General features: G+C 40.4%; 1 protein-coding gene across 2 annotated transcripts in view; it reads left to right on the top strand.

Moving 5' to 3' along the window:
- PI4KA (phosphatidylinositol 4-kinase alpha) overlaps positions 1-26929 on the top strand; it is a 58968-nt gene extending 32039 nt beyond the window's left edge. For both annotated transcript variants that reach the window (XM_017814219.1, XM_017814220.1), the window contains exons 20-55: positions 1108-1216; positions 1746-1882; positions 2766-2899; positions 3665-3747; positions 4022-4092; positions 4210-4334; positions 4764-4845; positions 5465-5548; positions 5897-5986; positions 6734-6853; positions 8127-8219; positions 8586-8742; positions 9015-9142; positions 10366-10524; positions 10782-10933; positions 11481-11588; positions 12322-12449; positions 12530-12649; positions 13298-13377; positions 13520-13713; positions 14454-14544; positions 15019-15186; positions 15737-15790; positions 17014-17134; positions 17428-17557; positions 19032-19102; positions 19968-20040; positions 20192-20262; positions 20839-20948; positions 21398-21502; positions 21967-22092; positions 22369-22489; positions 23157-23316; positions 24272-24361; positions 25222-25305; positions 26233-26929. In XM_017814219.1, the coding sequence (XP_017669708.1) occupies positions 1108-1216; positions 1746-1882; positions 2766-2899; positions 3665-3747; positions 4022-4092; positions 4210-4334; positions 4764-4845; positions 5465-5548; positions 5897-5986; positions 6734-6853; positions 8127-8219; positions 8586-8742; positions 9015-9142; positions 10366-10524; positions 10782-10933; positions 11481-11588; positions 12322-12449; positions 12530-12649; positions 13298-13377; positions 13520-13713; positions 14454-14544; positions 15019-15186; positions 15737-15790; positions 17014-17134; positions 17428-17557; positions 19032-19102; positions 19968-20040; positions 20192-20262; positions 20839-20948; positions 21398-21502; positions 21967-22092; positions 22369-22489; positions 23157-23316; positions 24272-24361; positions 25222-25305; positions 26233-26284 (3981 nt within the window). In that variant the 3' untranslated portion in view covers positions 26285-26929. The remainder of the gene's footprint in view (positions 1-1107; positions 1217-1745; positions 1883-2765; positions 2900-3664; positions 3748-4021; positions 4093-4209; positions 4335-4763; positions 4846-5464; positions 5549-5896; positions 5987-6733; positions 6854-8126; positions 8220-8585; positions 8743-9014; positions 9143-10365; positions 10525-10781; positions 10934-11480; positions 11589-12321; positions 12450-12529; positions 12650-13297; positions 13378-13519; positions 13714-14453; positions 14545-15018; positions 15187-15736; positions 15791-17013; positions 17135-17427; positions 17558-19031; positions 19103-19967; positions 20041-20191; positions 20263-20838; positions 20949-21397; positions 21503-21966; positions 22093-22368; positions 22490-23156; positions 23317-24271; positions 24362-25221; positions 25306-26232) is intronic.
- Positions 26930-27284: the final 355 nt, after the last annotated feature.

Here is a 27284-nt window from a genome sequence, read left to right as displayed (position 1 = left end):
CTGCAGATGTGTTTGAGGCCTCTGTGTTTGTGATGGTTGGGATTCTTCAGCCAGTGTTATATTGGTGCAGACATTTCCATCGTACAGGCAACTTTTTCACCAGCCTAAATTCAGATTAATTTTACTGTAATAGAGGAATTTTTTCATGCTTTTTAAATGAACAGTCTCCCTCATGATTTATAAATACATCCATATTTGGCTTTATTGTGAGATTTCAGAGAAATACTGCTGGATTACATCCCTCGAGGGAATTATTGTAGTTAGAGAATATTTCTTCAAGCTAGGTTAGAATGTAACATTTTCATAATAAAGTTTAGAGTAATAATATACAATCATATTGAATGAAGCTTGCAGTTTAATGGACAATTTCTTTCACTTTTTGTACACTTGCCTGTGCCTCTAACTCTTTTTAGGATAACACACTCTGATCTTTGTTATATAAATTTATCTAAAGCTGCATATCATATTGACTGGGAGGATAAACTGCTCCTCTGATGGTAGCAGCTGTTTGTGCAAAAAGCACTGGAGAATTTTTAAAAAATGTGTTGAAAATAATGCTCTTTTCCTTGCTTGTTTAGATAGTAAATTCTTCAGAACTGATGTCATTCTGTGCGTGGGTGCAAACAATGAAAGATCCCCAATTGGTGCCTCAATGTATTTCCACAAGGCTCACAAACAATAGCAACCAGAAGTGTGTTTGACGAATATTTATTTGGTTTGGAGTTCCTTTACACTGAAGCAAAGCTGCATGGCATTGTCTTCAGCACAGTTTAAAGGACCATGTGGTCTCTTCCTCCCTGCAGTTGATAGTATACTAATATTATGTATTCTCTGCAGAGGTTACTGTATCAGCATGGTGTTATTCCTGTGTAAAACAAAGGAAATTCTTACTTCAGGCATCTCAAAAGTTGCCCTTTCAGACCTCCAACAAGAACTTATTTTCTTCAACATAACAATAGCTATATAATACTAGTTTTCACAAAGGTGACAAAGAATGTTACCTTTGTAAATCATAGTAAAGAAGGTACGTGAATTGATTCCTTAGCGTGGAATGAAGTTATTGGATCTCCCACCATTCTCTGATGTTAACTTTTATTTCTTTGGTAGCTCACTAGACGCTTGCCACCCATCAAGGAGGCCAAGCCCAGGTTGCAGAAGCTGTTCCGTGACTTCTGGCTGTATTCAGTGCTGATGGGATTTGCTGTGGAAGGATCAGGTACTGTCATTTTTAAGAGAACAACGTTGCTGCTCACATTTAAACTCCTGATGAATGTAAATACAACTGTATGCAAACCATTCAGAGTAGATGGAAGAAAAACCACAGGCATAAGGACAGTACAAGGCAAACAGCTTCTGTGACAGTTCTCTGGTAGGATTTCTTTACATCCTTGCTGGTTTGCCATGAGATTTAGCATGGTACAACTTAGACTTAGTTTTATTGCTAAGTTAATAACCTTAGTTATGTATGAGTTTTGATAGCTAAGTTCCTGAAATGGAAGATCAGACACATGGGGTACAGTGTATTGGAGTAGAAACTTTTTATCCAGGGAGAAACTTCACTTGGAGTTACCTAAACATGCTTATTAAGTTTGAAACATGGATCACATGTGTTGACTGTTCATGCTCAAGTGCATGGCACATTGGCCCTAGGAAGTAGTGCCAAGCTTGGTAATGTGGGTAACTTTGTGAAACTCTTTTGTTTTTTTCTCCCTCACCCCACCTTCCTCTTTATACCTCTGTTCCAGGTCTTTGGCCAGAAGAGTGGTATGAAGGTGTCTGTGAAATTGCCACCAAGTCCCCATTGCTCACATTTCCCAGCAAAGAACCACTTCGGTCTGTCCTTCAGTACAACTCTGCCATGAAGAATGACACTGTGACCTCTGTAGGAATTGATTACTTCTATTACCTCCTTCCATAATGTCTGCCAGTGTTAAATGACATGGTGCCTGTGATATACTGAAATAGCACAAAACCCCTTCAACCTGCCTCCTCTTAGTGAAAAGCAGCTTTTTTACTCCACTCTCTGACAGCAGAGTACATAAGTGGTTTGGGGTTAATACAAGTGTTTAGGGTGGTAGCTACACCATCTTGATTATATGTAGAAACCAAGACTTTATGGAGATGGAAGCCTTTTATTGCTTTTTTGTCCATTTTGTATCAGACAAAACTTGCACTGTTTAAGAAAAAAAACTACAAAGTTTAAAAGGAAACAACACATTCGGTCTTTCAAAGAAATAATGTGAGCTCTGGTTTGATACTCATATTCTTCTCTCTCCCTGGTGCTTGCACGATAGATTTTGCCCAAGGGCTGTTTTTGGTAGCAGTGTAAAGTGGATTAAGAGTTGCAGTTTATGAAATGTCCTTGGCTCCCAAATAATACAGAAATCTGCATTGCACCTGGTTACTTAATTCTGTGACACCAAAGAATGGCACAACAGATCCCTGAAGTTTCAGAGGCTGGACAGTGTTGGTGTTGGTCAAACTTACATGCATTTAGGAATTGTATTTCTTCACTGGTGTAACTGCCTGGAAACCAGCAGTTATTTCTGCAAGGAGCTTGACTTCAGTATTTAATTCTGTTGTGTATTTGAAGAATTGTGACTCACTGAGTCAGGGCAGCTTGTTCTGAATCTGCAGAGAGAAGCTTCTTACATACTGTGTGCAAAGGTTAAAAAGTGAACAGAGCAGTAGCTGAATGCATGTGCTTGAGAACACAAACGAATACTGTGCTCCCACTGCAGATAACTTCATGTGTTCACCTCTAGGCTGAGTTAAATGAATTACGGAGCACCATAATAAATCTCTTGGATCCTCCTCCAGAGGTGTCAGCGTTGATCAATAAGCTGGACTTTGCCATGTCCACCTATCTCCTTTCCGTTTACCGCCTGGAGTACATGAGGTAAATATACAGACAGACTTCTTTTCACTGATGGATTAAAAAAAAAAAATAAAGCTGTGTATATTCAAGTCAGAATTGCCAGACACTCAGTATTTTGAGCCACATTAGCTCTACTGAAGATTCTGAGCCTGGGAATTCATCCGTGCAAAATTGCTAAATGGAATAATACAGTAAGGCCTGAAAAAATGGGATCTCCTCTATATAAGAGCTAATAGGAGATGGACAAAGGGTTCTCTGAGTATGATGTATCCTCTGCACAGTCTTGTGCTGCACCCCTGAAGGACAGTGCCTGTTCTAGGAGATTAATGTAATGTAGGAGCTGAGAAACCTTTTGTGTTGTGTCCTTTTTCCCCCTCAGTAGTGTGTGTTAGGTGGACTGATCAAACATACTGAATTCACAAACTTTTTGGTTTTTTCCTTTAAAAGTCTGTTTCTTACTGCTGCTCAAAGGAATGCATAGCTGAAAGCTGAGCTGGAGGTCTAGCAGAAAGGAAAGTGGTGGTGTATGATCTGAGCCCTGTTAGTCAAACGTAGAAACAAATAGGAATATCACCCTTGCTAGAGACTGAAAATTATCATGAAATGAACAATGACTGTAGCTGTGAGGTGTAGCACTAAAGCATAGATCTGTATTAAAAATGTTGAAGAGAAAAGGAAAAAGCAAAAAAACCCTAAAACAAACCAAGGAAAAACCCCTAAAGCAAACAAAACATAAACCAAACAAACCCCAAAACACCTCAACTCACCAAACTCTTCCTTCCCCAGGGTGTTGCGTTCAACTGACCAAGATCGCTTCCAAGTCATGTTTTGCTACTTTGAAGATAAAGCAATTCAAAAAGACAAATCTGGTAAGATTTACCTGTCGAGGTTTTCTTGCAACTTAAGATACAAGGAATTTATGTCCAGGCCTGTAAAGACACAAACAAATCAAGCAGCTGTATAACAAAATGAATCACGTTGAGTAAATTGCTGTTGTGTTATCCTTGCCGAGAACACTGGTTTTGTTTTGAAACAGGTTCAGTGTTGGCTGAGTAAATATAAGCACTTTTTAACTGTTAAGCATGCTTTATAAAACAAATGTAATTTTGACAATCAAACCTGTCACTTCTCTCAATTCCTCAGGCATGATGCAGTGTGTGATAGCTGTTGCTGATAAGGTGTTTGAAGCTTTCCTGTCAATGATGGCTGATAAAGTAGGTTACATGGAAACTACAATTCTGAATTTGTATAAATGTCCCCATTTCAGTTTATGAAAGTGTGTTTTTCTTTTCCCTGAAGAGCTTCATACTTCTCTTTGGCATGTTTTTTAGCCTAAAACTAAGGAGAATGAAGAAGAGCTGGAGAGACATGCTCAGTTCTTGCTGGTGAATTTTAACCACATTCACAAGAGGATCAGGAGAGTTGCAGACAAATACTTATCTGGACTGGTAGACAAGTAGGTGTAGATTTAATTTTCCTGTTCTCTTTTCACAATGGCTGCTTAGTGATTACTTACATCTGACCACAGTCACATGGGTTTCTTGGCTGGTACTTCTGCTGAAACATCTCCTTGAAAAATATTATTCAACAGTATTTTTAGCCTGAACTCTGAAACCCCTGCTTAGAACGTGTGCCTGATTAGTATTCCCGTGGGTGCCCATGATATCAACTCAATCTCAACTCCTGTGAAGTAGCTCTGCTCAGCTTTTGGCTCAGGATTAAGCCAGGCTGCTGGGAGCTGTGGCAGCTTTGTGGCTTCTGTTGAGTATGAATTGACCTAGTGATGGATGAAGCTGCCTCTTTGAGCAGCTCCATTTCTTGATAAAATAATTTCCTTCCTCAGCTCTCCATGGTTATTGTGTTTCTGAATTCTGCCTTGCTCTAGATTTCCTCACTTGCTGTGGAGTGGAACTGTGCTGAAGACTATGCTGGATATTCTGCAGACATTGTCACTGTCTCTTAGTGCAGTAAGTCCTTTTTCTTTAATAGAACTGATTTTTTTTGCTTTGTTTTGCATTTATTTTATACTTACTTGGGTTCTTAATTTGGTTTTCCTTTTACCACTAAGACTGATAAAATCTTAATTTTAAATTCTGTAGGGTAAGAAGTGCCTTTGCAACACTATTTTGTAGGTAGCAAAACTAGTGCTAAAAAGTTGTTGTCGAATATGGTTTATAATTGTTGAAATGTCTCATTTGAAATAAAAATTCCATAGTGTTTTTCTGCTTTCTGGGTTTTGGTTTTTTTACTAATTATTGCTTTCAGACTGTATTCTCTCCAGTCCATGTATGTGTATCCATATTCCTTCAATCTATTATATCTAGTATTTCTGAAGATGGAAATGCTTTATAGAGTTTTATTTTTGTAGCAAATGTTGAGGAGAGAGCTTTGGATTTTTAAAATTCTTTATACTAAAAACCAAACTGGAATACAAACAGTTTCTTTTAGAGCTGTTCAGAATTACTTTGAGAGCAAATATTAGCAAAAAAGGTTTGGTAATCAGGCTTCTTGTTTGCTGCCTGTAGTGTTCAAGTCAAGTGATAATGAATTTTGTCTTACTGAGAGTTGATAATTGTTTCTCTTTAGGACATTCACAAGGACCAACCATACTATGACATTCCTGATGCTCCATACAGAATCACAGTCCCTGACACACATGAGGCCAGAGAGGTAGGTGGCCCCTTGATTATCAAAGAACAAAATAATGCCTCGTGGGGTTTTTCGTGTCTTGGAGATAAATTAGTGAGCTACTCTGAATGGTCATTTTTAAAAAATACTTCCCTAGATAAGATTTTTTTACTGCACTAGGTATTTATGTTTTTCTTAATCTTATTTATTTGACTTGAAGTGTGACAGTTCTTTGCTTATCAAGGGTCCATTGAGCTGTTACAGAAAATTTTAGCTGTGTCATGTTGCTGCAACCTGTCGTGCTCCTTATATTGCTTATTACACCATTAAAACCAGTGCCTCTTGAATGTCCTGTATTGTATTGATTCCATTGATGCTTTTTAATTCCAGAGTATAGTCAAGGACTTTGCTGCACGCTGTGGGATGATCCTGCAGGAAGCAATGAAATGGGCTCCCTCTGTTACTAAATCCCATCTGCAGGTAATGAGCCTGTGAAAGCTTCTGTGAAAATTCGATTTTTGCAGATCTTCAAAATTAGAATTAGGTGGTGCTTTTTATTTTTTAGGCTATCCAAGCATAATTTAAAATATTCTGTTGCTCTAAGATTTCCTTCATAGCACTGGCAGAAGATAAGTAGAAGTTTTGATTTGATGTGACTTTTGAGGTAGTCCAAACATAAGTGTCTTGGAAAATAGGTTTGTAAACAGTTGAAGAAACTGTGTAGTCCAGGTTAGACTAGTGTTTTGTCTAGAGGTGCTGAACTTAGGGCTGATAACAGAATTCCTGGGATCTCAAGATCTTGGACACTTCAAATCTACCTGAAGTTTATATCTCCTTCACTAAAAAAAAATGCCTCAAGGGATTCTATCCTTATTTGAAAGGACACCTAATTATATTTCCTCCTTCCCTGTAGTCCAAAGCACTTCCTTTTGCCAGGTTCTTTTTTTCAGAAGTGATTCTTTTAAGAGAAGATCTCAGCCTTCAAGCATCTGCCTTGATAGCTTTATTCTTTTAGAATACAGAAGGAGTCTTACTCTTTGTCTATTTAGGAGGACAGTCAGAGTTTCTTATTGCCAGGAGAACCTGAAAGGGATGAGTGGAGACACTTTGTTGTCACATATGTGTGGAATTAAGTTTCCCATAGTTTGCAGTGATGCAACACTTGTTTATGAGCTGCCTTGTTTTGAAAGTAGTTAAGTATTTTTGATTTTTATTTTTTTTTCCCAGGAGTACCTAAACAAACATCAGAACTGGGTATCGGGGTTGTCCCAGCACACAGGACTGGCTATGGCTACAGAAAGTGTGTTGCACTTTGCAGGCTACAACAGGCAGAACACCACTCTGGGGGTGAGTGTTGTTCATTTGTGTACCTGTAGATCTGTTGTGCCAACCTTATAACCCTCAGTATGGCCACATAACACAGATCTTCTAAATCACCTTTGTCACAGCAGTTGGATGTTACTTGGACAGATATGTTATTTCTTTCCATCTCAAATCCAGGAATCTGCCAATCATGTTGTTCTGTAAAAGACTAGATTTTCTGTCCATGATCTCATGCTTCTGGATAAATGTGGATTACTAGTGCATGTTTAAAGACAGGAACAAAATATTCTCTATTACTGTCAGTGCAGCATACTGTTGCATGGAGAGGGCAGGACCAAGATCACATCTCCTCCTCTGTCTTATTCCTTATCTATTCATGAGAAGGGACCAGCAGTCCCAGAGCTTCTACCCTTTATATGCCTTGGTTTTGGTCTTTCAAAAGTATATCCAAATATCTATGTATTCCAAACTTGGACTTGCTGGATGTTAACACAGGTGGCACAAACAGGACCAGATCCCTAAAAACACCTGGATGATAACTTCATGGTGCAGGTACTAAGGGAGATGACAAAGGAAGATGCCCTCCTTGATTTGTTGCTTGTTCACAGAGAGGGTCTCATGAGTGAAGGGGTGGCCACAGTGACCATGAAGCAACCACAGACAAGCAAACATGGACAGGGCAGAGATGTTTTAATGCTTTCTTTGCCTCTGTCTTCAACACTGATGATGGGCTAAGGGGGTCCCAGTGCCCTGAACTGGAGAATCATGGCTGTGAGAATGATAAACTCCCAGCTGACCCCAAGCTAGTGCTTATCTGCTGATCCAGCTGGATCCCTCTAAGTCTGGGGGTCCTGGTGGGATTCATGGAGCTGGATGATGTCATCACGAGGCCTCTCTCAATGATTTTTGAAAGGTCTTGGCAATCTGGAGAGGTCCCAGTCACAGCAGAGGTCACAGCACCAAGCCTGACAGAGCTCAAGAAGTGTTTGGACAACCCTCTCAGGCACATGGTGTGACTCTTGGTGTGGTCCTGTGCAGGGCCAGGGTTGATTCGATGATCCTTGTGGGTCCCTTCCAGCTCAGGATATTCTGTGATTCTGTGTCCATGGAGTAAATGCACATGTTCCTTACTGAATTTTTATCAGTCCTGGTCCTGTTGTACCTCACAGTCCTGATACTACTCCTATTACAAGCATAAGGAAAAGTAAACTTAAAACATATGTGAAGAGATAAAAAGATAAAGAGACCAATGGTTCTATATGAACAGTATAAACACCTTCATGTGGTCTGGTCACAGGCAACCCAGCTCACTGAGAGACCAACTTGTGTGAAGAGGGACTACTCCAACTTCATGGCTTCTCTTAACTTGCGCAACCGCTACGCCGGAGAGGTAAGGAAGGATTTCTTGTGAATGTGGGGTGTCCCCAGGCTCTGGCATGGCTTTTCAGGGGTGATTCCCTTCCAACTTACACTAGTGTATGGATCTATGTTATATGAAGCACAGTCTCTAAATCCCTCTAAGATAAAGAGTATAATTTTCCTAGGTTATTAAACAGATCATTTTACCGTTGGTCTTGCAGATAAAGCTAAAGATTACATAAAGTTAAAGATCAGATTGCAGATAAAGCTAAAGATTTAGTAAAGTCATAACAAAAGATGCCTCTGTGTGTGGAGCTCCCAAATCAGCACATGACCAATACCTAACGAGATTCCTAAAAATACTGTTCTCTGTTGAAAAACCCATTATATTTTACAGGTTTCCGGAATGATTCAGTTCTCAAATGCTACAGGACAAACATCTGACCTGAATAAACTGATGGTCAAAGACCTGAATGTTGCTCTTGAATCAGGCAATACTGAAAGCTACACCCAGGCCATGTTTAAGTTGACTGCACTGCTAATAAGCAGCAAAGGTAATGAAAACCAAATGGAGTTCTGCTTTCTGGCAGTGAATGCCAAGAGTAATAAACTACAGAAACTATCCATACACCAACCCAGTACACATCAACTTGAAGCAAAACTGTGTTTTGAGTTTTTTTCAGTTAGGCTTATAATGGGGAAAAGCCTTCTTAAACTAGAAGCTATTTATTAGGAACTGATTATTTCATACTGTGCAGGCCAGTTTCATGCTGATGTGAAAAGCAGTTATTCTGTTGGATAAATCTGAGTGAATGTTTGTTTTCAGACTGTGATCCCCAGCTCCTTCATCATCTGTGTTGGGGACCCCTGCGAATGTTCAATGAACATGGCATGGAAACAGCAATTGCTTGCTGGGAGTGGCTGCTTGCTGCCAAGAATGGGATAGAAGTGCCGGTAGGAAGCAATTTTAACAACTCTTTCTCTGCCCCTGCAAGGGGGAAGAGAGGAAATTTCGAGAGATTCACAGATACTGTGAATCTGTGTCAAGTAAGGATGATAAATGAATGCATTGTTAATCACTTTAGCCTGCCAGGAAGTCTCTGTTCATGTATTGTTGGAAGCCTGAGCACCCTCATGAAGTGGACTGTGGGAAACAGATCTTTCTCAGCAGCATGAATGGTACAGCAGAAGAAACCTGTTAGGATCTCAGCTGTAGAACTTACTTTGCAGATGAGATGCCCAAGCTGTTCATGGGTCGGGTCTAGGCTATCACCACCTATAGAATGGTGTTTTAAATCAAAGAGAAATCAAAGTCCCTGCTCATTAATCAGAATGTCCAGTATCTGACATTGCACCCTTGCATAAAAAAAGAGGCTTGCACGTGTCCTAATCCTGTAACAGGCCAGACCAGTTGTATCTTGGGAGAGGGGGATTAGTGTAACAGTAATGAAGGAACTCAGCGTGGTGTAGTGACAGTCCCCACAGAGCTGAGAGAGCAGCCTCTGGTAATTGCTTTGCCTAGTGATTGCTAAGTGTTTCACTTGCTGGAGATAATCATCCATCTGAATTTACTTAGGTGAGTTTACACACACATTTCAGTGCTTAACTTCTTAAGCATCAGTTTCATTTTTTCTCTTGGGCTTCTGGGAAATGTCCTTGTGTCTTATTTAGTAGAACAGATAAGCAGCCTTGGTTGCTGGGTCTCCCTACTACCAGAGGATGCTCCCAAGAACAGGATCAGCAAAACTGAATTATGTGCCATCTGTATGTTGGACACTTCATCAGCTGTGTGTGCTCATGGGCCAGACTGTGTCCTACAGTACGTGGGAACCTGGCTTGAGCTTGTCTCTGCTGACCTGGTGTTGGAGGCAACAACCTTTAGTGGAGCTGAACAGCACTGGCTGCTCTGACAGTTCAGTCTCCTTAGCTAAATACAGTGCCCTCAGTCTTCCTGTTACAAGCTGAAATTCTGGGGGAGCCTCTCTTTTGTAATTTAGGATGTGAAGGAAACGTTTATTTCGGGTGGGATGTACAGACCTGTCTCTGCCCCTCTGTTAACACTGCAGTGAATTTTAATTGATGTGGTAGATCCCTGTGTGTGCTATGGAGAAAGGTTGTACTTTCCATATAAGAAGATGCTCTTGAAACAAGAAACACTGTTCCCTTCCTTTTTGCAGTTCATGCGGGAAATGGCAGGAGCCTGGCAAATGACAGTGGAGCAGAAAGTTGGCCTGTTTTCAGCAGAGCAGAAAGAAGCAGATCCATTGGCAGCCTCGGAGGAGAGCCAGCCAAGGCCCTGCCCGCCAGAGGTGACCCCACATTACATCTGGATAGAGGTGTGTATACCTTCTGCAGTGTCCCACCTGTGGCAGTGCTGCAGTGACACTGTTACAGCTGCTCTGCACTCCGTGCTCTCATGATTCGGGAAAGGACTGGAGTCATGGTGGTAGTGCTGCCTCAGAGGCAGAAGACATGTGGAGATGAGCACAGTAACTGAGGGGGAGAAAGGTGTTTGAAACAGAAAAGACTGGGGGTGGGGTTTGAAGTGAAAAAAGGTCAGAGGAGGCATGGTATGTCTGTCTCTCTTTCTCAGTTTTTGGTGCAGAGGTTTGAAATAGCCAAATACTGCAGTTCTGACCAAATCGAGATCTTCTCCAGCCTCCTCCAGCGCTCGCTGTCCCTGAACATCGGAGGGGCCAAGGGCAGTTTGAATCGGCACGTGGCAGCCATCGGACCCCGGTTTAAGTGAGTGGTTTGGGGGTTTGCCTTGGTGGAATCACCGAAATAACATTATAGGGAGAAGAAATAAAGTTAGAAATAAGGTTACAGGGAGGTGGGAGAAAAGAACTAAATACTAAATATACTACATATCCTTGGCTTCAAGTGATGAAAATTGCTTCAAAAGCCTGCAGGGCTGCAGAGTCTAAGCTCTGTTTCCAAAGCAAAATTAGCTAACTTTAGCTTGAAAGTAATTTTTTGGTGGCTGAGGAAACTTCATGAGATAATTTTGTAAAGTAAATTGCCCACCTCATGGATCTAGTCAATGTATCAGTTGTAGATGATTTTGCTCCATCAGTTATTTTCACTTTCTATGACTTGATGGCTTTCATTTTCTATGGTTGAGTAGTCACAGCTTCAGGAACAGACTGATGATAACGTGAACAGTTTGCCAAGAGCTCTGAAACAGACACCTCCCAGGCTACAGTTACAGCTGTAGCCATGGTTGGCATGGTGTTGCATTGGTCACCATTTTGGGAGTGCCACAATTCTCATTCTCTGTTTTGCCTTTTAGGTTGCTGACTCTGGGTTTGTCTTTGCTCCATGCTGATGTGGTTCCAAATGCAACTATTCGAAACGTTTTGAGGGAAAAGATTTATTCAACTGCCTTTGATTATTTCAGGTACCTTTTTATTTGCAACTACTCACTGAAAATCTGTTTGTGTTTTTCCTTCAGCAGTACCTCAAAGCAGCAGCTTTCTTTCTCTTCTAGTGACTTAACTTCTTCCTTTCCTTTTTCACTCATTTTAACAGAAACTTTTCTCGTGCTTTTTTATAGTCCATAAACTACCTTAAAGAGGCTTAGATATTAGCTTCAGGTTTTATGTGAGGTTTAAAAAGCAGTATTTTCAGGAATGTTTCTGGTTTGTTTTTTTTTCCTTTATTTTGGAGTTTATTCGATGCTCAAAACTAGATTTATAAGATTTATAAGTATCCAGATTTATAAGATTTAAAGAATTGCTGTTACACTGTGTGTAGCTGAAATACAGTTTCACTGTTTTGAAAAGACGCCCACACTGAATCTGATGATTTCAACATTTGACACCAGCACAACAGAAGATAATTTAATTGATAGGAATATCTGAATGTGAGGAGGTCAGTCAGTCCTAATACTAACTTTCAGCTGAATCCAGGATGCTGACAGACTGCTGCCTTAATTTTCAGTTATAATTGGAAGTTTGTACTCTTCAGTCAGACATAATAAAACCACGAGGATAAAACGTAATGATGTGTGGTCTCATCCTTGTAGATTATGGTTAGAAAAAAAAAATTACTTGATTAGGTTTGTGAGGATTTTTGTTTTTTTTTTTCCCCAATCCACTCAACATCACCATTATTTGTGTAATTTCTTCAAGTTGTCCTTCAAAGTTCCCTACACAAGGGGAAAAGAGGCTTCGTGAGGACATCAGCATATTGATCAAGTTTTGGACAGCGATGTTCTCAGACAAGAAGTATCTGACTGCCAGCCAACTTGTGCCACCTGGTGAGTTCCTCTGGGTGCTGTTTCAAAATCCTCTTGTTTCTCTGATTAGATTCTACATCAGATCTGTGCTCTGTTCTTAGATAATCAAGACACCAGGAGCAACCTGGATATCAATGTTGGATCTCGGCAACAGGCTACGCAAGGATGGATAAATACTTACCCTTTGTCCAGTGGCATGTCAACCATATCTAAAAAATCAGGTATCCTTTTTTATTGTAACCAGCTCATTGCAGCCAATTTTACACCACAGTTTATAGTCAGGTGCTGCTTGAAGTCAATGTTTACCTTTAACATCAGGCTCATGTTTTTCTGGCAGCGTATTTATTTACCAGTGCCAAACTGGTAAAGGGGCTGGAAGAAGTCTCACTGGTAGCAAAATTCTGAAATCACCTGAGTTTTTTGATAGAATATTCAATTCTGTAGTGCAGAACAAATAAGACTGGAGATCAAGATGTACTGAAATCCTGTAAGGAAATTTCTTGCTTTGTGGAAACATGCCCCAAGTGCTTTTTGGGGACAGCAAAGTGACATTAGATTGTGGGCTGTGTTTGTGTACAGTTGTAAAACTACGTGCCCTTTCCTTTTAGTAGACTGTCATGTTTCTAAAGTGAATGCACTACTGGCTAAATTGATATCCCTGTAGCTATTTGTGCTCTGTATATTGAGAGAACAACTGTACAGAGAGTAGCTGCAGTGCCGACTTTTCTGCGGTCACTGGCATCTAAATTACAGGTGTGTCCTGTGGTTATTCAGTTCTTCTGTGTTAATGTTGCCAGGTGTGAACAGTTTGGAAGCACCATTTAAGTACTGAACAAAGCCACTGAAAACTTTTTTATCCTTTTCTCAAGGAATGTCTAAGAAGACAAACAGGGGTACACAGCTGCACAAGTACTACATGAAGCGAAGGACGTTACTGCTCTCATTGCTGGTGAGAATCAGAAGGATGGGGAAGCTGCGTGGATTTCGAAGCCTCTGTTATTGTTTCAGGATACATAAACTAAAGTATGAAAGTGAGGGTGTTTTTCTTCTTCCAGAAAACGCATTTTTACTTTTTTTTCTGTTTCCCTCAGGCCACTGAGATTGAACGCTTAATCACATGGTACAATCCACTGTCTTCGCCTGAGCTGGAGTTGGATCAAACTGGAGAGAGCAGCGTAGCAAACTGGAGATCCAAATATATCAGTCTTAGTGAGAAGCAGTGGAAGGATAATGTAAATCTGGCTTGGAGCATTTCTCCTCATCTTGCTGTACAGCTGCCTACCAGGTGAGTTATTTCAAAAGAAACCAACTGATGCAATTACTTCTGCCTTAGAAGTTGAGTGAGTATATACAGTAAGAACTGATGGCACTTGCTTCTGTTTACAGCCCCTTGCATATTGTCACAGCTGGTTGAAACCTCTGAAAAGAACCAGATTACTTAACAGGCTCATTTGGCTCAGTCACTAATGAAGTCCAACTCCCTTTCCTACCACCCTCTCTTTGCCAACACTTAGACAGTGTTTGGTTCAGAAGAAATCAAGTTTGGTTTTTAATAGCATTCAGCCCATTAGCAAACATAGCATTTAATCAGTGCTAAAAGTATCTTGGAATGCAGTGTTCTAGCTATATATTGGCTTTCACTTTAAGAAGTATTATAGGAGAACTAGCATAGTTGGCTTCGAAAGGGAAAGGAAATTCTTTCCCCCTTACAACAGTGATGATTTTGCCAAGTAGGGTTCTGCCCACTGTTTTTTTGTAGAATCCAAGACAGAATATTTGAGCCAAGAATCCAGTAGTGAAGTGGGCTGAAATACTACTAGTTTATACAAAAACACTGGATGAGGACCCATTGTTTCAGAATCCTCTTTCAAAAGCATATTGGTCCCTCAATGTGCACTATTTCATAGTTGGATATTTGTTTATTAAGCATATAATTTTCTGCCTTTTGTTGTCCTCATCTTCTCATAAATAGAGGAGGCCATCAGAAGTTTCAAATAATATTTTTGCATTCCTGCTTATACTTAGATTTAAGAACACTGAAGCCATTGGAACAGAAGTGACCCGGCTGGTTCGGTTGGACCCGGGAGCTGTCAGTGACGTTCCCGAAGCAATAAAGGTACTTGTGAATATTTATACTGTTACAGTCTTGACTCAACACAGGAGAAGACTTGTCATGCTGATCTGCAGTGAAGCACTCGAGTCATGTGAAGGACAGTCTTGTCAGAGCTGCCTTCTCTACATCACCTGTAAAACAGGTGACAGAAAAGCTGAACCTTCTTTGACTCTTTCAAAAAGGCTCATTCTGTCTTCTTTCTCCCCATGCTAGAGTGATCTAGCACAAGCTAGATTATGCTTTTAGTAACCTGACTTCACTAACTTCATCTGGTGTTCTGAGAGGTGAGGCAATTCCAGCAGTTAGGTTTTCATGGAGGAGGTGCTTTAGATAAAATAGCCGTGGTTTTGTAAAGGAAAATGTACCATGTTTCACTTCCCCTGTTACAGGAAGGTGTATGGTGGGTTGCCTTGGGATGTGCACTACCCAGGCATTAGTGAGCTTTCAACTCCTAACATGTCTGACCTGCTTTTTCAGTACCTGGTGACCTGGCACACGATTGATGCTGATGCACCTGAGCTCAGCCATGTTCTGTGCTGGGCACCAACAGATCCACCAACCGGCCTTTCCTACTTTTCAAGCATGTACCCACCTCATCCTCTGACAGCTCAGTATGGGGTGAAAGTCCTGCGGTCGTTTCCTCCGGTGAGTTCCAAGAAAGCCGTAACACTGCAGGGAATTCATGGCCTGAGTCACTGTGGCCACAGGCTTCGTTCTAATTCTGGGAGAGATGTGTGCTGGATGGGCACAGCACATTGCAGAGTGTGCACAGAGTGGGATGAGAAGTTGAGGTTGATTGTCCCACGTGATACTGACTCATGTACTTGCAGCTTTTTTAGTCATAAATCACACTGAGCTGAATTCCTCAGGCTGCCCTTCTCAGATTGTTCCTTTTGAATCTTCTCTCAGTGAGAAGGTGTTTTTTCTAAAGCAGCAGAAAGCTGGTTTTTTAACACTTGTCAGACTTGTATTAGGACTGCGAAGTACATGATTATTAATGATACTTTTGAGGGGAGTACCTGGACAGAATAATACCTTGGTTTGAGGAGTTGGTATATATTTAGTTTAAAATAAAGAGGCAGTGGTAGTTTGTTTATCACCTAACTGAAGGCAGCTTTTCTCTGTGCATGTGACCCATCTTCCCTTCTAACTACTTAAAGAAAACAATAAAACCCTGCCACCTCTTCTCTTTCAGGATGCCATTTTATTCTACATTCCACAGATCGTGCAGGCACTTCGGTATGACAAGGTGAGAATATGAAACAACTGCATGTGAACAAAACAGATTTTTAAGGCAGCTTTTAGACTTAAAGCAGCAAATAAGACAAAAATTAAGCTTAAAGTAATGCTGCTAATTATTGTCCTATATCTAATACGTAGAAGAAAAATTATTGTCTCTAGAGGCTGGCTTGCTTTGGATACACCTCTTTTATGAACAGGTAAACTTGAGAAACCAGAGGTTATGTAGCTCATCTGTCAGGAAAGAGATTTTATTAAGAGAAGGCCCAGATGAGGACTTACCTGAATAAAGCTTTTGAAGGTCTGCGTGAGACAACCAGTCATAATTAAGTCATTATCCTTATTAATTTCTCTGTGGAGTTAAACCAGACAAGACATCTAGGGGTGTCTTGTGCTCCATCACGTGTACAAAATCAGACCTGAGCTTCATCTTACAGAAACCAGAAGTAAAGCTTGACAACCAAGTTCATTAATGTGAGCTCATTATGTGTGAACTCTGCTCAGTGCATTATTTTGAGGTGGAGGCGTCCCCAGCCCACAGTGTAGGTGACTGTGTAGAGTTATTCTGTGAGAACTTTGCATAGGTGAGTATCCTCTGCAGTGCAGAGCACAAACATCAGACATCTGCCTGTTAATGTCAGTCAAACATAGAAACCTTTACAGACCACAAAAGTAGTTGAAAATAGAGGAAAGGGAATGCAGCTATTGGAAGGAATAGGATTCCCTTGTACACTTCAGCTTCTTTTGAGTTTGTTCTTACATTCTAGAATTTTGCTGGAACTGTGCCAGAACATGCAGTTCCTGCCACCAAACCGTGCAGCCCATGTGACCCTGTGGAGATTTCTGGTATTACAGGAGCACGTAGTGATGCCAGGCAGGAGCAGTGTCTCTGTTACCTTGGCTTTGTGCTGTGCTTTGCACACACACTAGAAGATGCCCTAAGCTCAGAGGTTTGAAATCCAAATAGAACAGATGGAAAATGGCAAAAAGATGGAAAGGAGGTTGGTTAGAATGACAACATAGGTCAGTAATAAAGCTGAAAACAGTTTAGGTCAGTTCCTTACCTTTAAAATACACTGTCATTCTTCAAAGGTCTTGAATGAGAGCGCAAAGGTCTTTTTTCCATCCATTTAATACTTTCTGGGTTTGAAGAATAGCTGTTAGAAGCAGCAATATTGAGTCTGCTAGAGCTGTGCTGACCTCTGATCCTTACTGAGCTGGATGTGGTTGCAGATGGGTTACGTTAGAGAATACATCCTGTGGGCAGCTGCCAAATCCCAGCTCCTGGCTCACCAGTTCATCTGGAACATGAAAACTAATATCTACATGGATGAAGAAGGACATCAAAAAGATCGTGAGTGCTTGAAAATATAATCTGACTTGACTCCTTTCTTTGTCTTAGTTCAGACTAAATCTCCTTCCGGCTTCTTTCTTGGCAGGAAGTTTTAGCTGGAAGTTTTTTTTCATTCCTAGAGGTAGGGCCCATTCTGCATCAGTGCCTGACAGAGTGTGTCAGTGGAGACACAGTGCCATTTGCATCAGTGCCTGTTTGTGAACACTATCCAGAGGGGGTTATTTCCATTACCTGTAACATTTGGCTTTCAGAAATAAGCTTCTGACACAGATGCTCCATTTTCTCACATGCAGCTGACATTGGGGAGCTTCTGGAGCAGCTGGTAGAGGAGATAACTGGCTCACTGTCTGGCCCAGCCAAGGAGTTCTACCAGAGAGAATTTGATTTCTTCAATAAAATCACCAATGTTTCAGCCATTATCAAGTAAGTGTTGTACTTCAGAAATTGTGCTCTTTTGGGGCTCACTGTTCTGTTCATTACCAGTTCCTAATTAAGGCTTTTAAAGGTATTGAAGTAGTGTTTTCGGGGGGGGAAAAAAAGGAATTATTATTTATATGATAATAAAGACCATTTTTTGTCTTAAATGTAACTTAAGAGTTGTAGTAGGATGCAAAGGCTCGTTTTAGCTTGACTTTCAGGGATAATTCATATCTGCTGTGATCTCAGTGCTCATGCCTTGGCCAGCAGTCTGTCTGAAACAGCTACAACTCCATGAAATTGTCATTTTCTCAAAGAGATTTCATTGTGCAGTGTAATACCAAAATGATTGTTCTTTTCGTATATGCAAGTCTTTTACTTTCATTTCTAAATTGTGGTTATGGAGAAAGATTTGGTGTCATAAACATTGGACTGTTGATATCTTAGAACTCAAAAGTCCCACTCCTAGAGAAATTCCCACTCTTGACTGTAAATTTTGCAATAAGATACGTAATTTAACTTGGATAAAGCTTGTCAGTGGGTGACAGCAGCTCAGCACACGAGCTCCATGTCTGTAAGTGGGGTGTTTCATTGCATATTTTTAAAACACTCTCTGGTGTATGAAAGTATTTGAAAGTCATATAAAATGTATTTTCTGGAACATAGAAAATACCTCTCTTAAAATGAAGCTTTGCAAATCACCAGGATAAGGGCATCAGGTTAAAGGACATGACAGAAACAACCCAATATTTGGTACTTTCTCTATGCATGTTCAGAAGTTTTCACCCAGTGGGATGAGTTTAAAGGAGGGGGTTAGGAGCTGAATGTCTTGATATTTAGAATTAAATCAAGTGTTTCTAAGTATGAAGTCACCTTTGAGCAGCCGATGATAACTGTGCTTTGCAAGCATTGCATTTTGCACCCCAGCCTTAGAATGAGTCTTATTTTCGTGCATCTCTAGTGTAAAGACAACACAGAGAGGATGCTGTTTGCTTTGCAGATGAAAGAAATAAATAACCTGTGATGATTTAATTATCTTAAGTGTTATGTTGCTGCTTCAGTAATCTGCTGTACTGCTTAAAACTAGAGCATAACTAATACTTATCAGCTGCCTTATCCTGGAGTAAGTTCCACAAGGGAGAGTTTTGTTGGCCTAACTATAGCAGTGCTTACAAAGGTATAATTATGCTCAAATATCTGTGTCAGGAAGAGCCTTCATGTATTTCACTCACATCTGTTATGCTGTTTGGGTTTGGCAACAACCTGTGTGTCAGATCAATGTTAAATCTACAAAGCAAAGACTGTAACCTTCGTTAAGATCGAAAATGTTCTGGTCAGGTATTGAGCCTGTAAGTTCTCTGGAAGTGGGGGAGGAAGAAACATTTTTAGTGAAGTTTGTGTAAGTTTGGAACAAATTTGAGGCTGGTACATAGAGTAATATATAGTATGCAGATAAATAAAAGATCATGCATCTTTCTAGGCCTTTCCCTAAAGGAGATGAAAGAAAAAAAGCTTGTTTGAGTGCTCTGTCTGAGGTGAAAGTGCAGCCTGGTAAGAAGTGATTTAATCATATAAAATCGTGGGCTTTTGCTTTCAACATGAGAACCGTGTTTTCTGCAAGCAAATCTTGAAATCCCTGCAAATGGCAGCTCTCAGTTTTGGTGCTGGTGGCCGTTCTTCTGTTGTAGTTTGGTTGTTTCTCTGTAGAAAAAAAATCAAATATTTTTACCCATCCAGTAATTTCTATATGGTGCATCAAAACGTGCCCAAAAGCAAGTTAGATAATGCACATCATGGATAGAAGTAGAAATGTATGTCTGAAGAGGAAGGATAAATAAACTTTTTCTTTGTACCACCTCTTTTAAGAAGACGAGGCGTTTTTGAGAAGTTTTGCTGTCTCAAGAATGAAGCATGTCCAGTTCCTTTCATTCTCCTCTTTCTCCCATCACGCATTCCTGTGAAATGTCACTATCTGAAAGTCCTTTCAAATCTTGAACATATATTTTCCCAGTCTGAATCTTCTCTTTAAAATGGAGTTTGATGAAAGTTTTTCCTGATCTCTGTGTAAGAGGTCTTGCAGTGTTGGTGGCTGAGGGCACTCCCCAGGGCACTGGGAGATGCTGCCACATCTTGTGAGGGACTGTTGTAAGAGAAGTCCTCTCTGTACATTTCTGTGGCACAGATTCTGCAATAGTACCTCAAAACTGTATTTTATTAGTTTCTGGCAATCACTCATTAATGCACAGGATCCTGTGTCCTTTGTGGCTCACAGACTGTAATGGCCAGTTTTTCTCTAACATTTCATTTAATTCAAAACTATGCACTGAAGTTATAGACACTGACATCAGTTACTCTTCAACTTGCACTGTCTCACCAGCCAGTGGATTTGTTCTCAGCTGTCTGCTCCACTTTGCAGGCTGTTACTTGCCCAGCAATCCTGAAGCCATTGTTCTGGACATTGATTACAAATCAGGAACTCCTATGCAGAGGTACCATGCTCTTGTTAATTCTTTTACATAAATATATATATATATATAAATTTATAACGTTAATTCATGATATTCAGGTATTTTTTCTATATAAATTCTTGTTTGGCTTATACTCATCATCATCATCATCTTTGTTTTTGTTACAATTTAGTGCAGCAAAAGCGCCCTATCTGGCCAAATTTAAAGTGAAACGATGCGGAGTCAGTGAGCTTGAAAAAGAAGGTTAGTAACTGCATCTTAATCACTGACACTCTTCATTAATTAGAGTCAGCAATTCCTTTAACGTTGCCTGCTTTTATTGACCTGTACTGCTGCAGTAAAATTATTTCCATGTTGATCTTCATCTGCAGTGGTTCAGCTGAGAAATGGAACTGTATCATAGAGAGATGAAAATTCTGAAAATTTAAATTCTCTTTTAATTTCCAGGGAGCAAGCCACATGGGGATCTTGAAGTTTAACAGTTATTTCAGACTAAAATAAAAAGTGATGGCCTTTTCCTGGTTTTTAAACTGTAATAAATACCACGTTTTGGCAGTTTTTTCTCATAATACATCTTGTGGGATGCTCCAGCTGACTGGCTTGATGCGATGCAGGCATTTATCAGGTGTATTGTGAACACTAGTTTGAGATGTTCCAGTTGACAAAGGGAACTATCTTATGGTACTCACCTTGCAAGGCAGAAATATCTGTAATGCACCTGCAGTGAAATGTTGTGAGTCTGAGTGCAGAAGGCTTGTCCTGATGGGAGGTTACTAATGCAAGTCCATGTCCGGGGTTCGCGTTGTGCTCTCGTTGCAGGTCTGCGCTGTCGTTCTGATTCCATCGACGAAAGCGCAGAAGAGAAGGTGGACAGCAAGAAGATCTGCTGGCAGGCAGCCATCTTTAAAGTGGGCGATGACTGCAGACAGGTACAAGGCTGTTGGCACTCACAGAAGACAGATTTGTAGGTGACAATGTGCAAGAAGAAAATTATTTTAGTACAGAAGTATTTTTCTTTGGAACTTTGAGAATCACCACTAGTTATGGACCGAGGGAGAGAGCTGTGTTGTACCCCTGGAGAAATAATGGTTTGGTAATAAAGGCCATTCTTTCAAGACAGTTAATCAAAGGGTGATGGAAAGTTTGTTCTTCTGAAGTCGGCAGTTAAATAATCAGTGTTGTTTGCTGCCCACCTAAACAGCATTTATCAGCTCCCCTTTTGATTTCCCCCAGAGCCACGGTGCATGCACAGGCACACATCTGCAGACCTGCTGGGGCAGCTTAATGTGCACTTCAGAGTTCTTCAGAGCATTTCTGTAATCTCGTTTATGACCCATAAACCCTGTAATGCTTGTGCCATTTTTCTCTTGTATAACAGGACATGTTGGCTTTGCAAATCATCGATCTCTTCAAGAACATCTTTCAGCTGGTAGGCCTGGATCTTTTTGTGTTTCCATACAGAGTGGTGGCCACAGCTCCTGGGGTAAGTGGGCAATTAACTGTAGTGCTGTAGAAAATAGATCCTAGTTAAAAAAGACTTCTTCTTCCAGCACATATAAAAATTCCATATTGCAAGGAAGTACTGCCCATGTCGTTTATGCCAAATATTTGAAGTACCAGCAGTAAAAACAGCCTTTCCTTTCCTGCTTCCTGCTTTTCTAAAGCTTTTGGCTCTGAAATTTTGCTGCTTGTGGTTATTCATGTTTGCTGTTTGATTTTTGGGACTACATTGTGCAAGTCAGTGGAAAGTCACAGAGCTCATCTTATGTTGCATGAAAATCCTAAAATAGTGGACATACTTTTTTTAGAATAAACTAGAAATTCTGTATTTAGTGATCTATAGGCTTCCCCACATTTCCCAGAGGACCTGTATGACTGCCAGGAGCCATGAACAAAATACATTTTGGGAGTGTGCTTTACAGACCTGTTTCTCCTCTTGCCCTCCAGTGTGGTGTTATTGAGTGCATTCCCGACTGCACATCCCGTGACCAGCTGGGCAGGCAGACAGACTTTGGGATGTATGATTACTTTACAAGGCAATATGGAGATGAGTCTACCCTTGCATTCCAGAAGGTAAAACATCAGTTGGCAAGCACAGCAAAATCTCAACTGAGAAACATTCTAGCTGTAAGAAATAATGACAGATAATTGGATAATGACTGCCATAATGCTGTGTCTGGTTTCGGATGCTGATAATCCGTTTTTAGCTATGAGTGAGTTAGCTAAATAAGTTACTGCAGCTGTAGATGTATGGAGAATATCAGTGAACATTGCTTCAAACTAAAAACTTTATTCATCTGTGTCATCTCCTGATGGAGAGTTATTAAATTCCCTCTGTTGTTTGTACAGGCTCGCTACAACTTCATCCGCAGTATGGCTGCCTACAGTCTGCTCCTGTTCCTGCTCCAGATTAAGGACAGGCACAATGGCAACATCATGCTGGACAAAAAGGGACACATCATTCATATTGGTCAGTCATATGCATATCTGAATTTCAGTCTTTACCCTTCCCTTCTGCTGTTAAGTGTTGCTGATAAAAGACAGTAAGACAAGAAGCCATTTCCCTTTGGAGATCAATCCATATACTGATTTGGCAGTTGGGAAATGTACGTGGATATTTCCCTGCCTGTTCAGTGTTGTATATTTGTGTTGGCTGCTTCTGTTTAAATTTAGCTTTGCAAAGTTTAATCAGCTTCAGGAAAGTATATACACACATGTGTATGGATTACACATGTATACATAACACATGCATACACGCGTATGTGTGTGTGTATATATGTGTGTAATTATAGAAACGTGTCTTTGGGTTCCTTTCATCACTGTGGGGATATGAATTAAACCTCACAAGTAAATTTATATAATTTTGTGAGGCTGTAACCTCTGCTTTATCTTTGCTTTTCTGGAACTGCACAGATATTTCATCAAGGAGATTATTTGATACCACCATTCTTACCTCTAGTCTAATGTCATGGTGATGATGCTTTTGTTGGTGTGGCTACACTTCACCAAAGCTTTTTTCTGGTTGGAGTTAAAATGTTTGTATTAATACATGAAATCCACCTCTCCTTTCTTCTGTCAGCTTTAACAGCACACAATTAACCAACAAAGTTATGAGGCAGTTTATCTTTTGTGCGCAGATTTTGGATTCATGTTTGAAAGCTCACCTGGTGGAAACCTGGGCTGGGAGCCCGACATTAAGCTGACAGATGAGATGGTGATGATAATGGGAGGAAAAATGGAGGCAACTCCATTCAAATGGTTTATGGAGATGTGTGTCAGAGGCTATCTGGCAGTCAGGTAAGGTGTTGTTAACTGCTCAAAAGTGGAAGTGCTTGCATGCCCAAAACCAGATGAGAAGATAAATAGTAATAAACCTTTATCTGTTGGGGGTCTGAGGCTGTTGGACTGTCCTGTTTACATCTTGCAAACTTTGAAACAATGTAATAATCCTACTGTTTTAAAGCTTATCTTTGTGGCATTTTTTTCTGTCCTTACTTTATGTTTGAAAATTTTATATATTCAATTCAAAAATGTGATGTTACACGCATTTCCTCACACGATTTCATGTACTTTTGTGTGTGGGTGGGAGGAGGACTGTTCAATACAGTATAAATAAAAGCTCTTTCTATCGTGAGTTTAAACTAGTATTGCTATTATCTCACATAATTGAAGTTTCTTCAGCTAGGAGCCCCAGAGGGGCTGGCTTGGAGTCAAGATCAATTTGGTTCCCTGAGGGGGAACAGTCTGGACAAAGTTTTGTGTCAAGGCAAATGTGTCCCCCAAGTAGTAGAGTAATAGCTTGGTAGATAATAAATGTTCTGAGTAGGAGGACAGGAAGGAGAAGGGAAGCTGGGCTGATGTAGCAATGAATTACATAGAGTAATTAGGAATTAAAAGATAATACGTTCCTGTTGCTGCTTTCAGCCTTTTGTACTGTTTTGGTGCACTGATTCACCTTTTTGATACCAAAGAAATGTTGTTTGCTAAAGCACTGCTTTGTATAATCCCTGAGATTTCATCTTGCAGCATTCTGAGTATTTGGTAGTCCAGCAGTAAAGGAGTGAAATTTAATTAAGGTGCCAGATTGCAAACAATGGTGTAGCTTCACCAGCAAATGTAAGAGGATTATTTGTGTTGATTTAATTACAGAAAAAGGTGTGATCCAGCTCGTGTAACTCCTCAGCTGCCTGCTGTAGCTGCTAAGGCTGCAGAAGTTTGAGTGCTGTAACCTTTTTGTCCCCTTTTTCTCCAGGCCTTACATGGATGCTGTGGTCTCACTGGTTACACTCATGTTGGATACAGGGCTGCCCTGTTTCCGAGGGCAGACAATCAAGCTGTTGAAGTAAGTCAGCATGTCTGAACTGGAAAATGTGTTCATATGTTCTTCACAGAATTTATACTGCCACAGCTTGTGCAGTGAGTACAGGTGTCATGCTATCAAATATCTTAAATGTTCTATAGTTGTAAAAATAGGAACTTGTTTATAGAGTATCTCAGAACATAAGAATTCTAGAGAGGCCATTTTGTAGAATTAAGGTCAAGCCGTTCAGTGACTGTGCAAGTACATGGGTTATCTTTAAGTCTGTAGGACTAGCAAAATAAAACTGTAAATGAAAGATTTGCTTTAATTGAGAGATGATGTGTTGCAGAGTCTGTCCTCTGAAATGATGTCAGAGTCTGAATAACAGCCTCTTAATATTTGTTCTACAGATAATGCGGTACTGAATGGAACTATGAGGTAACATACAACAGCTTAGGCAAATACAGTTTCTAATGTGACACTTTAAACAGCCCTTCAGGTTTATGCCTCCACAGTTCACTCCAGAGTGAGCAGAGTTAGCTCAGCATTTCTTGCTTTTAACTTTCTCCAGTTTCCTAAAGATAAGCACAGATTCATGAAGTATGATGGGCTGGAGCTCAAGGGCAGTACTAGGTACAGACATATTTTAAAAGCAGCAGCTGCCTCAAAAGAGGGATTGGCTGTTCCTGGAGTCACCACTAGACTGACGAAAAGTTCACAGCCTGTGTCTCCACTATTAGACTAACAGTAAGTGCTTGTTAAAACACTATGTAATTTGTACCAGGTGGTCTCACAAGAAGTAGGTACTTGCAGCAGCTGAGCTTATGCAAAGACACATTTGTATCACGTTCAAAGGAAACTTCACTAATTTTCTCTTGCTTTTTGTGATTTTCTGCATGCAGACACAGGTTCAGCCCCAACATGACTGAACGGGAGGCCGCAACTTTCATCATCAAGATCATCCAGAATTGTTTCCTCAGCAACAGGTTTGGCATCTATGCATGTCTTCTCCCTGTGGCTAAAGGAAGGTCATCGGGCTTTGAGCAGAGCTGAAAAATAGAGTTTTATCAGTCAGATATCAAACATTTATGAGTTGTTGATATTTAGATAGTGCAGGATAGCAACTTTAGTTCTGAACATGCTGCATCTCCTCACTTTTACACTGGGAGGAAGACTTAGGCTAAGGCTGATTAGTCTAAAGAGTAAATGTAATAGTTAAACATCTTAAGTGCATGTTTTATTATCCCGTCTAATACAGACTTGTGTAGTTCCATGTGTGGTCAGCTCAAGACCAGTACCACTCACTGGCTCAGATACAGCCCTGCTAGAACTGAACTGGATGTTCCAGTTCTTGCTGGTGCACCTGCTCCAAATCTTAGATGAATGCTGGGGAGTTTGAAGGCAGTAACACTGCTGTGTGAATGCCCAGGGCCAGCTTAGTTCTGACAAGCCTGAGCTTCTCTGTCTGTGGCATGGTTAGTCTGTGACCTGAATAAGCTCTGCCCATGGATAATTGAGTTATCTGTAACAAGCTGAGATTTGTTTGCTCAGTCACTCATCAGAGATGCTGCTATTAATGCTGTTATTTCCTCTGCACTTTTATTTTCAATATTAGCATTCTCCTGAATTAAGATGACTTTTATTTCCACATAATCTTGTCTCCATGCAGCCCTGATGATCTTGCTCCATTCATTATACATTTCCTAGCTTAAAGAGCAGGACGTTTTGTGCTGTTATAACAGTTAGCTGGGCCTTCATAATGCCTCCAAAGCATGAAGGGCTAGTTTTGATTAGCAGCTGATTTCCTTCACCCATGTTTTGTTTCTGTGGGATCCTGATTAATGTTTCTGTGACAATGGGTGGAGTGTTTTTTAAAACTTTGACTTACTTCTGGCTTTGCTTTTCTTCTTTAGGAGTAGGACATATGACATGATCCAGTACTACCAGAATGACATCCCATACTGAGAGACACTAGAGATTCACTGCCGAAGTGCAACGTGCAACCCCGTGCCCTCACTCCAAACTTGTGATAAATAGGAGATGCTCTGTCACACCTCGCTATCTTCCATCTTCTGTGTGTGTGTCTACATGTGGGTACATATTTCCTGGACAATGAAACAATCACTCTGATTCATTCCTTTCTGTATACCAGGTTATATATATTTCTGGTTTTCCCTGGATTTTTGGAGTTGGGTTGCAATCACAATAAAATTGTACTATGATTATTGAATGTGTGAAAGAGGCAAAGCTTGAGGAGTTTGATAATTTTTCATGCAATGCAAGGATTTTATAAAACCTTTAAAACATAAATAAAACCCTTTCCTGCACAATCCCACAAAATGCCATGGAAGGGAAGGGTATGGATTTCTCTTTGGAAACAGGAATGTTAACTTGTTCCAATTTTACTGTAGAAAAAGCCTGATAATCATCCAAGGTGGTGATGTCTGTGTAGCTGTGTTCATACTTTGCACTGTACATGGTCCCTGCTACGTGGTCAGTATTTCATATGTACATGAAGAATGTATTTTTTCCTTTTGTGTGTTTTAAAAGAGAGACTCTACTGAAGATATATTTAATCTATAAAATGTAATAAAAGACCTTAGACTTTGTGTCTGTTGCAAATCTTTCGCCCTGCGCTGTTTATAGACATAAATCCACACGTTTGTATACTGTTCATTATCATTATGACCTTTCTTTCTAATGGAGAAATCTGATTTCTTCTTCAGCTGCTTGTCCATCTTAAATGACATTTTTTTTGTTCATAAAATAAATGTTTTGTGCAAGAGCTGAAACGTAGGACCGAGGATAAAGCTTCCCCGTGTTGCTGACAAAGGAATCCTACCCTGGGCTGGGACACAGTTCTTTGGGGTCCTTTTTCTCTTTCTACACGCTTGTCGTTCTAGAATGAGCTCTTCAAAACGCGGGCTGTCCCCTCTTTAGGTTTTTTATCCCCTCTGTAGGGTTT

This window comes from Lepidothrix coronata, unplaced genomic scaffold (assembly GCF_001604755.1).
Source record: "Lepidothrix coronata isolate B3197 unplaced genomic scaffold, Lepidothrix_coronata-1.0 Scaffold44, whole genome shotgun sequence".
Taxonomy (NCBI): Eukaryota; Metazoa; Chordata; class Aves; order Passeriformes; family Pipridae; genus Lepidothrix; species Lepidothrix coronata.
Note: the sequence above shows the minus strand (reverse complement) of the source record. Positions and strands in the feature narration are given on the sequence as shown.